The sequence below is a fragment of the Henckelia pumila genome, chromosome 3 (assembly GCF_033568475.1).
Source record: "Henckelia pumila isolate YLH828 chromosome 3, ASM3356847v2, whole genome shotgun sequence".
NCBI classification, from domain to species: domain Eukaryota; kingdom Viridiplantae; phylum Streptophyta; class Magnoliopsida; order Lamiales; family Gesneriaceae; genus Henckelia; species Henckelia pumila.
This window is the reverse complement of record NC_133122.1, coordinates 81,441,343-81,458,373: the sequence shown is the minus strand read 5'-3', so window position 1 is coordinate 81,458,373 and position 17,031 is coordinate 81,441,343. Positions and strand designations below refer to the sequence as shown.

General features: G+C 35.8%; 1 protein-coding gene across 2 annotated transcripts in view; it reads left to right on the top strand.

Moving 5' to 3' along the window:
- The window catches only part of LOC140890598 (uncharacterized), a 48,957-nt gene extending 33,345 nt beyond the window's left edge, over positions 1–15,612 (top strand). For both annotated transcript variants that reach the window (XM_073298504.1, XM_073298505.1), the window contains exons 7-10: positions 13,770–13,925; positions 14,023–14,102; positions 14,879–14,928; positions 15,419–15,612. In XM_073298504.1, the coding sequence (XP_073154605.1) occupies positions 13,770–13,925; positions 14,023–14,102; positions 14,879–14,928; positions 15,419–15,558 (426 nt within the window). In that variant the 3' untranslated portion in view covers positions 15,559–15,612. The remainder of the gene's footprint in view (positions 1–13,769; positions 13,926–14,022; positions 14,103–14,878; positions 14,929–15,418) is intronic.
- The last annotated feature ends 1,419 nt before the right edge of the window (positions 15,613–17,031 follow it).

Below are 17,031 nucleotides of genomic sequence, written 5' to 3'. Positions count from 1 at the left end.
TCATCAACTTATGTCAAAGGCTTACCATGAAATCTTTGTTTGGTGGATTCAAGAAAGAAATCCACCAAACAACACAATTATATTAGGATATCCATATTTATGGAGATCATGAACTTGCAATCCATATATTTCGATTATAGTTTTATTTTTTTACAATGAAATAAGATTAAATTTTAAATCCAAACCTTAATTATATATTTACAAATAAAAAATGCAAATTAGAATGAATATCAATGACACTATTATATATAGGGTGAATTTGAAATCCATTGTGATCAACATGACATACTATATAAAAATGTAAGAGGTGGACTAGAAGTTTATGATATTACTTATCTAAATAACAAAAAATATTTTTGAATATATTTAAAATTCATCAATCCAAGCACAACATTAAAAATTAAATTCTTTTAACTACAAAGCAAATTAAGGAATCCAATTAACTGTAAGCACCGACATTATGTGGACCCAAATCTCACCGTCAAAAGACCTGTAAGCACTCAAAACTACAATTTACATAATTAATTGAGGAATAATATGCAACAAATAATGAAACAATCTCGTTCCGAATCCCAAAATAAATTTTAGGTGTTATGTAAATGGCAAAAAAAATTAGATACAAAAAGTATGAATTCCTAGATCAACAAATAAAAGTACATCGAAAAAGAATATTCCTTGATCGATAGATAAGACAAATATGACTGAATTTAGAATTTCTTCTCACTGTGAAATTTCAGCAACATGAATATGTATATGATATGTGAAGTAGGAAAATGTTGTTTTAAGTTCCTTTTGGACAACTATTTATAAAATATTTTTATGAAAGTGTTTTTCAAAAAAATTTCTAAAATATTTTAAAATTTGTTTGAATATTAAATATGTATTTGGATAACTATTCTATAAACACATTTTAACATTTCAAAAGTAATGTGTTTAAATTTTCATGCACCATTGTCTTCCATTCTAAAAACATCCCCCAACTGTTCTTTAAATCCTATACTTGGAGACACTTTTTAAAAATATTTTTATAAAACGTACATTTTGCAAAAAATATTATATAAACACATACTTTAATTTTTTTTAGGTATCAAACACTAAAAATATTTTTAAAGTACATGTCCAAACAGAATCATAGGATGTAGAAGAAAACTATTCCCATTGATTTCATTTTCTCCACTTGATTGAGTAGTTTGATTTGCCGTCCAAACATTGAAATTGTGATAGATGGTGTAGAAACATATGGAGAGAATATGATTTCATACATCTATGAAATAATGATAAAATGTATATTTATATACAACCTAAGAGATCAAGATAAAAAAAAAAAATAAATATACAAAAATATACAAGATATATGCACAATATATTTAAATATATTTTTCAATAGGCTCCCTTAATTAATATGGTGAGCTCGAGGAGACACTAATCTTAACAGAGTAGACGCAGACGAGCACTAGGGAGCGAATTTGTCAAAGCATCAGCTAGCTGGTCAAACGACAAGACATGAGAGATGCGAATTTTGTTAATCTGAACCAACTCATGAACAAAATGACAATCCAGGGAAATATGTTTACTGCGGGAATGGAATACATGATTTGCACATAAATAGGTAGCTCCAATGTTGTCGCAGTAGATAGAAACTGGTGAAGGCTCAACAACAACTCTAAGTTCAGCAAGGAGCGAGCGAACCCATTACAATTCAGCAACCATAGAAGCAATGACACGATATTCCGTTTCAGTAGAAGAGAGAGCAACATAGCCCTTCTTTTTGGAGCTCCACGAGATGGGATTTGGACCCAAGAACACAATATAGGCACCAGTGAAAGTGCGATCATCAAGATCACCAGCCCAATCCGTATCACAATAGGAATGTAGGGACAGAGAGAGATGTCGTCGAAGAATAACATAGGAGCGCATACTGTTTAGATAGCGCAAGAGATGTTTGACAGCACCCCAGTGGAGAGAAGAAGGAGAGTGCATAAACTGAGATAACTTGTTAACAACAAATGTAATATCAGGACGAGTAAATGATAGATACTACAGACTACCCAAAGTTTGTCGATACAAGGTGGCATCCACAGGGGGTGAGCCATCAAGAAAGTGCAGGGCCGAGGACGTGGCCAGAGGAGACTGAACAAGTTTTGAGTCAGCCATGTTCGTCCTGTTAAGAACATCAAGAAGATAATTTTTCTGCGACAGAAAAAGGCCCCCTTCATAGTAATCAACTTCAACACCTAGAAAGTAAGACAAGGAACCCAGATCCTTGACATAAAATCGACTTCTCAATCGATCAATGAATCCCTGGAGAGCACCAGAATCATTCCCTGTGAGAATCAAATCATCAACATAGACAATTAGATACATAGTAATTCCTCCAGAACGGTAAATAAATAGAGATATGTCAACTAGAGAGCAAGTAAAGCCAACATAAATTACAAACTAATGAATTGCAGTGTACCAGGTACGCAGCGCCTGTTTAAGGACATAGATCGCTTTTTTCAAATTACAAACATATCAAGAAAACCTGGAGGTTGAGCCATATAAACACAATCATCCAGTTGACCCTGAAGAAAAGCATTACTCATATCAATATGATGAATAGACCACTCATTGTCGCAAGCGATAAGATAATATGAAATGTAGTAGGCTTCGCCACAGGACTGAAAGTCTCAGTGTAGTCAAGACCCAGACACTGATGAAAGTCATTCGCAACAAGACGAACCTTGTAGCGGTCAATAGAGCCATCCGGTTTGCGTTTAATTCGAAACACCCATTTGCAGCCAACTAAATTCTGAGATATTTCAGAGGGAACAAGATCCCAGGTGTTATTAGGAAGCAGAGAATCAAACTCCTCAGATATGGCTGCACGCCGGCAAGGATCCTTGAGAGCTGAAGTATGTGTGGTGGGTTCAGATGGAGTAGAGTCAGTGAAAACGGTGAGGACAAAGCGAGGGTTGACCTTGAATATTATTTTTGGATTGGGTATCCATAGGATGTGTGCTGGTTCATGAGTCGGACGATGAGGGATGTTGGACGACCATGGACTCAGGTGGGAGAGGTGATGTGGCCATACCAATTTGCGGGTCGAGAGGTGGTTGCACAAGAATGGTGTGTGGGATAGGGCACTGCTCAGGGAAACAGATAGGTGAAGGAGCAGCAGATAGGGAATCCTCCAACGGCACACCAGACCACACTCCTGGAGAGGAACCAACATCATAACCACCACTGGCGAAAGGAAATTCAGACTCAACAAAGACAAAATGACATGAGACGAAGATTTTTCCAGATGATGAACACAGGTAGGCACTCTGTGTAAGTGAGTAGCCAAGGAAGACAAAAAGGGACGAGCGTTGTGTAAGATTGTGGGAGGAGTATGGGCGAAGCCAAGGGTAGAAAAGACGGCAAAAGATACGAAGTTTGGAGAGATTCGGTAGGACATTGAACAGGCATCCGAAGGATGACTTGTAGAATAGATTGCGCTTAGGTAGCCAATTTATAAGGTAACATGTTGTAGAAAAGGAAAATGGCCAAAACATGGTGGGGGACAGATGCATGATGTAGAAGCGCCAGACCATACTCGACAAGATGACGATGACGATGTTCAGAGAAGCAATTATGTTCAGGATTTTGGGGAGGGGTGTTCAGGTGAGAAATCCCATGCCGAATAAGAAATTCTTTTAGAACAAGGAATTCACCACCATTATCAGTGTATAGGGTGACAATAGGATGATCAAATCGTTTTACACAAGCGACTTGAAATATCGAAAGACAGTGGGAAAATCCGAATTATTTTTTAAAGGATATAGCCAAATGTATTTACTATAATGATCAATAAAGATAACATAATATTTATATCCATAACATGAGAGAACTGGGGAAGTCCAGACTTTAAAGAAAATATGTTCAAGGGGAGATGTCGAATAATGAAAAGGTAATTTATGACTTTTCTTGCACTGTCAAGATTTACAATTAAAACGACGCAATGGAGAACTAAAGGGCGATAACGGATTAGACACAAATAACTAACGTAATACTTGATCAGACGGATGACCCAGACTACTATGCCAGACTGACAGTGACACGATAGAGGAAGAAAGAGCCAATGGTGAAGATGGCATGGATGCAGACCAAGAAACGACACCATCCTTAAGTGAACCCTGATGGATAATTGCCCAATCCGCATCACAATAGGCTTGCAGGGATGGAGAGCGATGCCGTCGAAGAAGAAGAAGAAGAAGAAGAAGAAGAAAAAGAAGAAGAAGAAGAGCGCGTACCATTTAAATAGCGCAGAAGAGACGTTTAACAACACCCTAGTGGAGAGAAGAAGAGTGCATAAACTGAGATAACTTGTTAAAAGCAAATGCAATATCAGGACGAGTAAAACGACAGATACTGCAGACTACCCAACGTTTGGCGATACAAGGTGGCATCCACAGGGGGTGAGCCATCTAGCAAATGCAGGGCCGAAGACGTGGCCAGAGGAGACTGAGCAGGTTTGAGTCAACCATTTTCATACTATTAAGAACATCAATAAGATATTTTTTTGCGACAGACAAAGGTCCACTACATAGTAATCAACTTCAACACCTAGAAAGTAAGACAAGGAATTAGATCCTTGACAGAAAATTGACTGCTCAATCGATCAATGAAGCCCTGGAGAGCACTAGAATCATTCCCTGTGAGAATCAAATCATCAACATTGACAAGTAGATACATAGTAAGGTCGCTAGAACGATAAATAAAAAGAGACGTGTCAGAAAGATGAGCTTCATGATTGAGAAGCTTATCGTGTAACTCCTCCAACGAGATTGCATTATCTCAGGCTTGAACATAACATGCAAGTTATTTATAGTCATCATCTAAACCATGAAGAACTTTGATAATGAGATCCTCAATATCAATAGTAGCATTCATGAGAGCCAGTTCATCAACTTTGGATTTGACAAACTGCATGAATTCGGTGATGGACTGAGAGCCCTTGACCAGATTGTGAAGTTACGTCTTTAACTGAGTTATGTGGCCATGAGAGAGCTTGCCATAGGTGAGAGCAAGAGTGTTCCATGCATTGGCGGATGTGGTGGCAGTAGAAATAAACGGGATCAAGGATGGAGACAACGGTCCAATGATGATTTTCAGTATCAGTTAATCCTGAAGGATCCAGGCGGTGTTCGCAGGATTTGAGTGATGGCGGTTGTGACGAATTTGGCCGGACAAGGATGAGAACCAACAAATCCAAGTAGATCATGACCAGTAAGGAGGGTCGTGAACTGCTGACGCCATGAGAGATAGTTGGAAGAGGTGAGCTTCAAGGGTGCATGAGCACCAGCATTGAAGGAGATCGGAGTAGTAGGGGTGGCGGCTGGAGTGGTGGTGGCAGCCATAGATGCAGCGGCGGCGGCTCGACAGAAGAGCGAGGGCGGCAACGACTTTTTGTGTTAGGGTTAGGGTTAGGTTTCTTGGTGTTGTGAAAATTTACTCGCAAGCGTACGAGTGTCAAGTTTTAATATAGTGATTAAATCAGATATCGATCCCACAGGGAGTAAAATAAAAATATTTAGTAATTGTAATTAAAATAGTCTAAACTTTATCTAGAAAATCAATAATCAAGAATTTTGCAATAAAAATAAATAATCAGTGAAGTTTTGATAGCACGCACACAACTTTCAGGAAAAATCAATCAGAGAAAAATGGTCTAGAGGTATAGATTTCACCTGGTTTCAACAACAGTCAATCCTAAATGATTAATCTTTATGAATTCCAATCAATTAATAGCCAAGAACACTTACATATATTATTTCCCTCTCCCGAGTAACAAATAATGTTTATCAACTACAATTCAATTCCAATATTCCTATTAAGAATTTATCGCAGTGATCTATCACAAAACAATGTTCTTTTTAAAAGCTCTGTTAAAATCATACACTCTCCCAAGCTATATAAATAATTAACAGTGTAGTTTCTAATGTCCTATTCAAAATCTCCTCTCCCGAGCAATGATTTAAAATAAATATAACAAATCAATTATTGATCAGATAATTGAAAAGACAATCAATTCTAGAAAAAACAATTAATCTAGAAGAAACTCAATTCAATAAAATCAAAAATTCATGAAAGTGTCTACACCAGGTTCCATCCGACCTCTAGACTCTAAAAATTTAGTTCATAATAAAATTCTGAATAAACCAAAACATGTTAAAAAATCCAAACATAAATTCAGAATTAAATAAATAAAGATAAAAGAAACAAATCCGTCGTCGACGCCGTGTCCGGTCTATCGAACTCCGTCTTCGTTCTTCAAGTTAAGCTCCAGAAATCCTTCCCCAAAAGTTCACGATCAAATCCCTTTCTCTGATATGCGTATGATTTGTTGTGGCGGCTCCCCCTCCAATTTGTCTGATAAAGAATCTCTTTTATATCGCTCAGCAAAAGCCCACAAAAAGCCCAAGAAAATTATTTCCCGATATAATAAAATTTCCAAATCACAGCGACGGGGCGGGCGCTCTAGTGAAGGCACGGGCGCCCCTTAATCTCGATTTCAATTCTCTCAGAAACATAGCATTGCGCGATTGCTCTAGATTAAGCGCTAACAACAAGCGCTGAACCTTGGCCCAAATAAGAAAGGCCCATTAACAAATCTCATTTCTTTTGTCTGATCATTTCTTTTTCTTTTGCTTTTCTCTTTCTTTTTATTTTCTTTTCTCTCTTCAGTTTCTCTTCTTTTCTTTTTCCTTTCTTTTATTCTTCAATTTCTTCTTTTCTCCACAAAATTACATAATTCACTGTAAACACAAAAACACTAAAATACCCACATAAATCTACTCGAAACAAATATTTAACTATTAAAATCATATATAAATTAAGTGTATAAAATACACTTATCAAATACCCCCAAACTTAGACTTTTGCTAGTCCCGAGCAAAACTATTCAAAACCAAATTACTTCAAAAACTACTACTCATCATAAACTCACAAGAATAGTCAAGAAATATTATGGAGCAATGGCCTCGACAATGATTTCAAAGAATTTTCAAATCCAATCTCATCCAACCTACTAATACTTGAAAGCTTCAGTCATAACAAAATAACCGCATAAACTCACAATCTCCGCAACTCAAGTTCAAAACACCATTCTCCAAATTCAATTCAAACATTCATAGATCATGAGGACTTTTCAGGGATAACATAGGATCAAATTTAGGATATAAATAAAAAACACTCACAATTAGGTAAATGCAAAGAATAATAGTGTGTGCGTGTTTCAATCAAAATTCATAATCATTAAAAGCATCAATCAACAGTCCATAAGCTAAATTCTCGCAACTCTTCTCCACTAGTATATTGGGCAACTGAGACTCGATCAATAGGACTTAATCAGCTTGTAGTGTAAGGCCTGGCTCATGGCTACAAATAAAGGATAAGAATTCAAAATAAGGAGTAATTTATATTTATGCTCTAATTTCAACTCCTTTTCTTTCACACTTTCACACTTAATTCTTTTTTTTCAATTCAATTCACTTCACTGATTCAACTTTTTCTTACAACTTCTTTCAACTCTCTTTTACAACTTTTCCAACCACATTTTTTTTTTCTTCTACTACCCTTTTCATATTTTCAATTCATCCACCACACCATTCCATTTTTCACAAATATCAACTAGGAGCATATAATAATTTAGCATTCAACTTACTTCCTTAAAGGTAGAAAATAGTGTATAAGTTATTCAGGTAGTCAATGTAGGATCTTGAAATAATAACGAATGGGGGTTTAATCACACGTTTACATGCATGCCATTCGATTTTTAATAAAGCTCAAACAAGGTACTAGTGATAACATATATAATAGGTAGCTTAAAAGGCTCAAACAAATTCAAAAAAATCGCCTAAATCATTCCTAATCTCAGTATTGCCTGTATTTCGCCTCGAAGAGTGTTCGAACTAGTTCTAGACAAGTCTCAATCCACAATTAAATCATACAAATTCAATCAATGCAGAAAAAATAAGCATCAGCAGTAAACGATGATTTTCACAAAAAATTCAGATTTTCTCGTACCTCAATGTACTAATATACGTGTAGGCTCAAATAGGCAACTAAGGATAAAATAATTCAATGAAAATCAGGCCCAAAAATTTCAAACAATGCCTCAATCATATCTATGTCTGTATGTCTCAAAAATCAGATTCAAGTATTCATCACAGAGTATATAGGAAATTATTCATCTAATTGGTTCCATTTTTTTCAAAAATATTTGTCAGATAAGAAGACAATCATGGATTTCAGTTATAGCACAAAAAATATTTTTTCATCAACAGCCATGCATCCAATTCTTTCTCGACTCAATTCAACTCAACTAACAACAACAACTAAACTCAACAAAAATTTTATCTATGAAATTCAAAACTCAACTTTCAACCAAACAACTAAATCAAACATTGATTCACCCCCCAAACTTAATGTAATCATTGTCCCTAATGATTAAAAACAATAAAAAGAACAAGGGACACGTACCTTTGACACCGAGCATCAGGACTCGGCGTCATCAAATTTCATGTAAAATAATTCGCAACCGCAATCATTGGAGAAGGTGGTGGAGATATACGACTGAGCATCCAATTCAACCTGAAAATAAGACATGCACACGATTAAAACACAAACGTAAAGCCCAAAGCAATCAAAACAAAATAACTCGCTTAATGTATGGGGTAATAAGAAGAGTGCGAGGCATCATGCGCTGTTCCGGAGCTTTGATGGCGCATGGAATTGAGAAAGCTGCTAGAAGTTGTTGTGTAAGAGCATGAGAAGTGCAGGTAAGGTGGTCTCGTTTGCGCTTAATTTCTAGCTGGGGTCCTGCGCGTTTGCTCAAGATCATGCGTACTTGGAGCTGTTGGTGACATGTTGTATGCTCACAGCAGGTGGGAATTTTTGGCTCTTGGAATTAGGCAGATCAGTAGTCGCTCAAGAGAAGGCGCAGATGGGAGAAGGTTAAGCGTGACTTCGCATGGTTGCTATCATGCAAGGAGTGTGTGTTGTATGTTGTTCGATGCTACATGGAATAAGAGCTGTAGGATTGCGCATGATGGCTGGGTGATGGAGCTACGCTGGTTGGGGGGGAAGGCTTTGCGCGTTAGCGCTAGGATAAGCGCAGATGGGAGACATTGGAAGCGCGATAGCGCTTAGTCTAGCGCTAATGGTGAGGGGCGATTGCGCTTGTTTAGCGCGGCTTGGGAGCGCATTTGCGCTTGAATTGGCGCGGTTTAGTGGCGCTATCGCGCATGGATTGGGTTGTTCTTAATTCAGTGAACCGTAGTGTATGCGCGGGCGCGCAAGACAAGTGGCGTGGGCGCGCCTTTAGTTCACAACTCAACCCAAAATTTCTGCCAAACAAAGAGCGGGCGCGCCATCTGCTCTAATTTGAGATTTCTGGAGCCTGCAAATTTTTTATTTTTTATTTTTAAAAAAATCAAAATTAAGCTAAAAAATTGGAATTAAAAATACTAAAAACAAAAATTAATTAAACTGAAAATAAAATAAAAGAAAATAAAATAAAATTCTTGGGTTGCCTCCCAAGTAGCGCTTGGTGTAAAGTCGTCAGCCCGACTTTCACCGGTCTTAAATCTTCCCTTTCTCTTTCACGCGCCAAATAAATTCTACGAACCGCCTTTTAAATTTTGCTCTCTTTTTCGTGGTCTTCTTTGTTGAACTTGGCGCTTTACTCTTTGCTGCAACCTTAATATCGGCTCTTTGACCTCCCTCTAGTTTCATAATCGGCTCTATCAAGCACAATTTTTCAATAGGGGTGTTAGATGACTTCATGAATATATTAAAAATTACACTCTCACCGTCCACACCCATCGACAACGAACCATTCTTCACCTCTATCTTGGCATCGGCAGTGGCCAAGAAAGGTCTCCCCAATATTAGGGGCATATTTGCATCCTCCTTCATATCAAACACAAAAAAATCCGCAAGAAAAATAAATTTATCTACTTTTACCAAAACATCTTCAATGATTCCAAGCGGATATGTGATAGATATATCAGCCAACTGCAACGCAATCATTGTTGGCTTCACCTCACCAAGTCCTAAGCTCCTGAAAACAGACAAAGGCATGAGATTAATGCTAGCTCCTAAATCGCAAAGTGCATTATTAAAATAAGAAGAACCAATTGTGCAAGGAATAGTAAAACTCCCTGGATCGTTCAACTTTTGTAGCATCTTCTTTTGAAGCACGGCACTGCACTCTTCAGTTAAGCTCACCACCTCGTTCTCTAGCAGCCTCCTCTTCTTGGACATCACCTCTTTGATGAACTTTGCATAGTTTGACATCTGTTCCAACGCATCAGTAAAGGGGATGTTGATGTGAATTTTCTTGAAAATCTCCAAGAACTTAGAGAACTGCTCATCCAACGCCTTCTTCTTGAACCTTTGCGGGTAGGGAAGTGGAGGCTTGTACATCGGTTTCGCCTCCAGTTCAGGCTCCTTCTTCTCGACTTCCTTCTCTTCAACCGCAGGTTCTTGGACTTCAAATTCTTTTCCACTCCTCAACGTGATAGCATTGCACTGCTCTTTGGTATTTACCTCAGTGTTGCTAGGGAACTGGCCGCGGTTGTTATCCTTTAGTGCGTTCGCCAACTGCCCAATGCTAGTCTCCATGGATTGCAACACCTCACCCATGTTGGCCATGTGCGTCTCCAAACTGTCAAGACGAGACTCAGTTCTTGCCATCCTCTTACCTGATTCCTGCACAAAATTACTAACCACATCCTCCAAAGACAACTTACCATCACCCTTATTAGTATTGTTAGCATATGAAAAATTTTCATTATTCCGCAAATTAGGGTGAAAAGTATTGGGAATAGAATTACCTCTGTAAGCTCCATAACCTCGGTAGCCATTAGGATGGATATAATTAACTTCCTCTTGGTTATGTGATCCCTCAACTCCAATGGAATCTGCAACGGTGATCTTATTCAAAGAAGCTACCTGTGTAGTCAGTGCAGATAATTGGGCCGTGATAGATGTGAGAGGATCTACTGCATACACTCCAGCTGGCTTCTTGACTCCCACTCGCTCAGATGGCCATTGAAAACTGTTTATCGTCATCTGTTCCAGCATATCATAGGCTTGAGCGGGGTCCTTTGTAAAAATAGTTCCTCCAGAAGCAGAATCCACGTTCATCCTCGTAGGCGCATTCAGTCCGTTGTAAAACCACTCGATCTGTTCCCAATCTGCAAACTTATGGTTAGGACAACGTCTAAGTAGTTCTTTGTACCTTTCCCATGCCTCGTAAAGCTGTTCAGAATCCATCTGCCTGAAAGTACTGATCTCGATCTTCAACTGGGTGGATTTGGCAGGTGGAAAATATTTAGCAAGAAATTTTTCTGTCATCCCCTCCCAAGTAGTGATGCTTCCAAGCGGCAGTGATTGCAACTAACTTCTGGCTTGATCCCTGAGTGAAAACAGAAACAAGCGTAAACGAATAATATCCTCAGGAACACCGTTAAATTTTACCGTATCAGTAATTTCTAAAAAGGTCCTGAGATGCAAGTGAGGATCAGCTATGGCACTCCCATTAAATTGGTTCGATTGAACCATATTGATCAAGGCCGGCTTTAGCTCAAAATTGTTGGCATTGATTGTTCCTCGAGCTATTCCAAAGTAGTGAGCCTGGATCGTCGGCCTGAAGTGAACTCTGATAGGCACCAGGGGAGCTTGATTCACATTCTCTTCAGCCATGTTATTAATTTCTTCTTTTCTCGCTCTTCTCAAAGCACGTGCAGTTCGTTCGATCTCCGGATCAAAAAATAGAGAATTCACACTTTGAGATCGTCACATAAACTGCAATTAAATTAATAAGAATTTAATTAGTAACTTCAAAATAAAATAAAAAAAACTCTAAATTAAAATTTAGACTAATTGGTAACAAGACTAAAAAAAAAATAATCATAATTACTCCCCGGCAACGGCGCCAAAAACTTGTTGTGAAAATTTACTCGCAAGCGTACGAGTGTCAAGTTTTAATATAGTGATTAAATCAGATATCGATCCCACAGGGAGTAAAATGAAAATATTTAGTACTTGTAATTAAAATAGTCTAAACTTTATCTAGAAAATCAATAATCAAGAATTTTGCAATAAAAATAAATAATCAGTGAAGTTTTGATAGCACGCACACAACTTTCAGGAAAAATCAATCAGAGAAAAATGGTCTAGAGATATAGATATCACCTGGTTTCAACAACAGTCAATTCTAAATGATTAATCTTCATGAATTCCAATCAATTAATAGCCAAGAACACTTACGTATATTATTTCCCTCTCCCAAGCAACAAATAATGTTTATCAACTACAATTCAATTCCAATATTCCTATTAAGAATTTATCGTAGTGATCTATCACAAAACAATGTTTTTTTTAAAAGCTCTGTTAAAATCATACACTCTCCCAAGCTGTATAAATAATTAACTGTGTAGTTTCTAATGTCCTATTCAAAATCCCCTCTCCCGAGAAATGATTTCAAATAAATATAACAAATCAATTATTGATCAGATAATTGAAAAGACAATCAATTCTAGAAAAAACAATTAATCTAGAAGAAACTCAATTCAATAAAATCAAAAATTCATGAAAGTGTCTACACCAGGTTCCATCCGACCTCTAGACTCTAAAAATTTAGTTCATAATAAAATTATGAATAAACCAAAACATGTTCAAAAATCCAAACATAAATTCAGAATTAAATAAATAAAGATAAAAGAAACAAATCCGTCGTCGACGCCGTGTCCGGTCTATCGAACTCCGTCTTCGTTCTTCAAGTTAAGCTCCAGAAATCCTTCCCCAAACGTTCACGATCAAATCCCTTTCTCTGATATGCGTATGATTTGTTGTGGCGGCTCCCCCTCCAATTTGTCTGATAAAGAATCTCTTTTATATCGCTCAGCAAAAGCCCACAAAAAGCCCAAGAAAATTATTTCCCGATATAATAAAATTTTCAAATCACAGCGACGGGGCAGGCGCTCTAGTGAAGGCGCGGGCGCCCCTTAATCTCGATTTTAATTCTCTCAGAAACATAGCATTGCGCGATTGCTCTAGATTAAGCGCTAACAACAAGCGCTGAACCTTGGCCCAAATAAAAAAGGCCCATTAACAAATCTCATTTCTTTTGTCTGATCGTTTCTTTTCCTTTTGCTTTTCTCTTTCTTTTTATTTTCTTTTCTCTCAAGTTCTCTTCTTTTCTTTTTCCTTTCTTTTATTCTTCAATTTTTTCTTTTCTCCACAAAATTACATAATTCACTGTAAACACAAAAACACTAAAATACCCACATAAATCTGCTCGAAACAAATATTTAACTATTAAAATCATATATAAATTAAGTGTATAAAATACACTTATCACTTGGCATATTCCAGAGGCTCTGATACTATGTAGAAATGTATGGAGATAATATAATTTCATATATTTCTGAAATAATGATACAATATATATTTATATACAACCTAAGAGATCAAGATAAAAAAAAAATTACAAATACATAAAAATATACCAGAGATATGCACAATATATTTAAAATATATATATTCCAATAGAGGGAAGCTGTAGTTTGAGGTTGGCATATCAAAACGTCATACAATTTCTATATGCCTCTCTTATTTTATATATACCAGTAACGCACGCACGCGATTGGAGAAGGTTGTAGCTTGAAAAGTCCTATTTTATTTGAAAGTGTCAAATACAATTAAAATAATTTTGATGTTGTCTTGTTCAACTCCAGGCATGTACAGAGATGATTTTGCTAACAGATGGGAACACGGAAGATAGTATATTTCCAGCCTCAAACTACAGCTACATTGATCGAATGGAATACTGCAATTATAAGTACGATATCGATCCCAGGCCGGACTGGGCTCCCCTCGAATTCGGAGGCCACGTGAGTATCCTTCCCTAACTCAATGAAAAAAATGGTCGTCTATTTTGGGTTTTTCGTTTTGTGTGTTGCTAACTTATGCATGTGATGCATTGTATAGCATATTCATAGAGTTCTGAAGCGATTTGGAAGCAATATCATCTTCTTTAATGGACTTAGGGATCCATGGAGTGGTGGAGGGTAAATTTGTTTCTCTCGAACTCTATTTGTGCATACATGTGCTCTAGGCGACTGATTTTAACTGTTATATGCATTGCATTGTGGGTTCATTTTGAAAAATTACATTAATTATATTCCCTCAACTTTGTAAATATATCACCTCAATTTCATTAAAAAAACATGATCGGTGTTACATTTATTTTGCAAAAACGTTGTGGATGGATGGTTAATTTGAAAAGAGAGAATATTTTCTTTGGTCCAATAATTTGTCTGTTTTTTTGTTTTGTTCACTACTGGTTTTTCAATTTCTGGTCTTAGTGCAATAACTACTGAATTTTGACTATTTTGGTTCATCTTCCATCGGAATGTTCAATTTGTACCAAAAAAACTCTATTTGGTGATGAGTAAAGCACATTTTGGTGCCATAATCATGGAATGATTCTGATAAAATGTATAAAATTAACTTGTAAAGTTTGATTAGTTTGTTCAACATTTTTTTATATTGACTTGCTTTCAAATAAATTGATTTTCTATAAAATCAAGAAATTCGCAAAATTGTTTGCAACATTAGCTTTAAGAACAGTCTAATCTTTGTTTTATGACGAAAAAATGAACATTCCGATATTAGATGGACCAAAATAACCAAAATTCAAAAGCTATTGTACTAAGATCAAAATTTTTAAAGTTAACCAAAAAAAATAGAATAAGTTATTGGACCAAAAAATCATTTCTCTTTTTAAAACCATCCTGCATCATATTGAATAAAATAAATAAATCCATTCTCTCCTATTTGACAGGGTGTTGAAGGATATATCGAAGACCATAGTTGCCATTGTAGCTAAAGAAGGTAAGTGTACTTACACATATATATGGTTTTGAATATTAATTTTGATAATCACACTTTGGATTAATTACTTTTTTCATATATCATTGGTTTTGGTCACACTTAATTATTTACCAAACCTTTAGACTTATGATCGTCAACATGAATAGGGACCAAAAAAGGCTTTTACCCCAAACGATGGCGACGAAAAACTATAATTATCCTGTTCACCAAAGTATTAAGATTAAGGTGGAGAACATATTTCTTAATATTTCTTTAGTTTTTAGCGATGAATTAATGTCGAGTGATCAAAAACATTTTTGACACACCACCGATGAGAGGAGCCAAAATGGTTTTGCAGTCAAACAATAATTGGCAAAAAAGTAATAAATCTCAAAAGAATAATTAAGTTTATGTAATTTCTATATAAAAATACTATATAATATTAAAATGTGATTATTCATCCAAAAAAAAAAAGAAAAAAATTGATTGGCGCTATCATTACATTGATTAGGTGCGCATCATGTGGACCTTAGATTCTCTACAAGTGAAGATCCAGAGTGGCTTGAACATGTGAGGAAAAGAGAAGTCAATATCATATCAAAGTGGATCTCTCAGTATTATCACTCTCTAACTGATCAATATTCTTCTTAATTTACGTGCATGTTTGTATCACTTAATTTGTGTGTGCATCACACATGTACAAAACACACACCAGATCATTTTCGTTTCAAATCCACGAGGAACTTCACAAAATTGCCTTCAAGACACTAAATAATTCTTTTCGAGTTGAGGTGATCATAATTGTATTGGCAACTGATTTTTAATGGACCAGGTCATATTTTAATATAAATTCAATTTGAAATAACAATAAGTAGCATTGATGTGACCTAGATTATAACATTCATTTATTACTTGAATTACAATGAAATTATGTATGCATATTTTATGTCTGTTTATTTAATTTGCACATACTCTCTTTGATTTTTCCTCCCACAACAATTAGTGTCGTGGCGATCGAGGGATTTGTCGTCGGATCTCTGCCAGTTTATTGCATGAAACACAGATTATATATTTGCAATACATGAAAAGTAAATTAGCAAGAACATCCAAAATTACAAAAAATTAATTCAAAAGTAGGAATCCATTATCAAGTACTCTATTTGTCTTGCTTATTTAGACTTATACATGTTTTCACACAGATTAACAAAGAGTTTGAAAATGTACATTTTATAAAATAAATTTTAAATTTTATCCTTATTTAATGAAGATTGTAATGGTGAAAAAATTATATAAGTAGTTAATTATATCAATTTTGCTATGCTGCCCACTCACCGTGCCCACTCAATTTATCCACCATGAGGTGATACTCAACTATTGGTATAATGAATTGTACATCAAATAGTTGAGTGTCACCTCATGATGGGCACATTAGATGAAAACGGTACGTGAACAACATAGCAAAACTCTTATGTTTAATACAGGTAAATTGGTAAAATAGTTGGAGAACACCGAATATAAAAAATGGACTATACACTAGTAGAAAATATGCAATATACTTCGTCAGTTTTTATTTCGGCGAACAGTATTTCCGAAGTAATATATATTTATTGCGGTAATAAAATTAATAAAGTAAAGTGTATTTTAGACTTCATCAATTAAAAAAACATGAGCTTCATTTAAATTTTTAAGTCACATTTTACTTCGGAGCATGTATTTGATGAAGTAAAAGAGGCTAAAATTAAATTTCTAATTTCTAATTAGTGAAGTAAATGTCTCGGGCCGGTTTTTTTTCTTCTTACTCCATCAAAACACAATTGCATTCTCTCGGTATCTTCATTCTCTCCTTAGAGCACACCCAAGGGGAGAGTAAGACTAGCGGTCAAGCCTTCCGCATGTGAGGATGTGGTAGGTTCCGTGCAGAGAAGCTCACCAATCTTTTTTATTATTTTTTAAAATAATAAATGGACGGTTGAGATGATCTGACAGTTCAGATCATCTCAACCATTATTTTAATTTTTAAAAATGTTTTTAATTTAAAATAAATTAAATAAATTTTAAAAATATTCAAAAAAAATAATAATAAATAATAATAAAATAAAAAGTCCAATGATTATATTTTTCAAA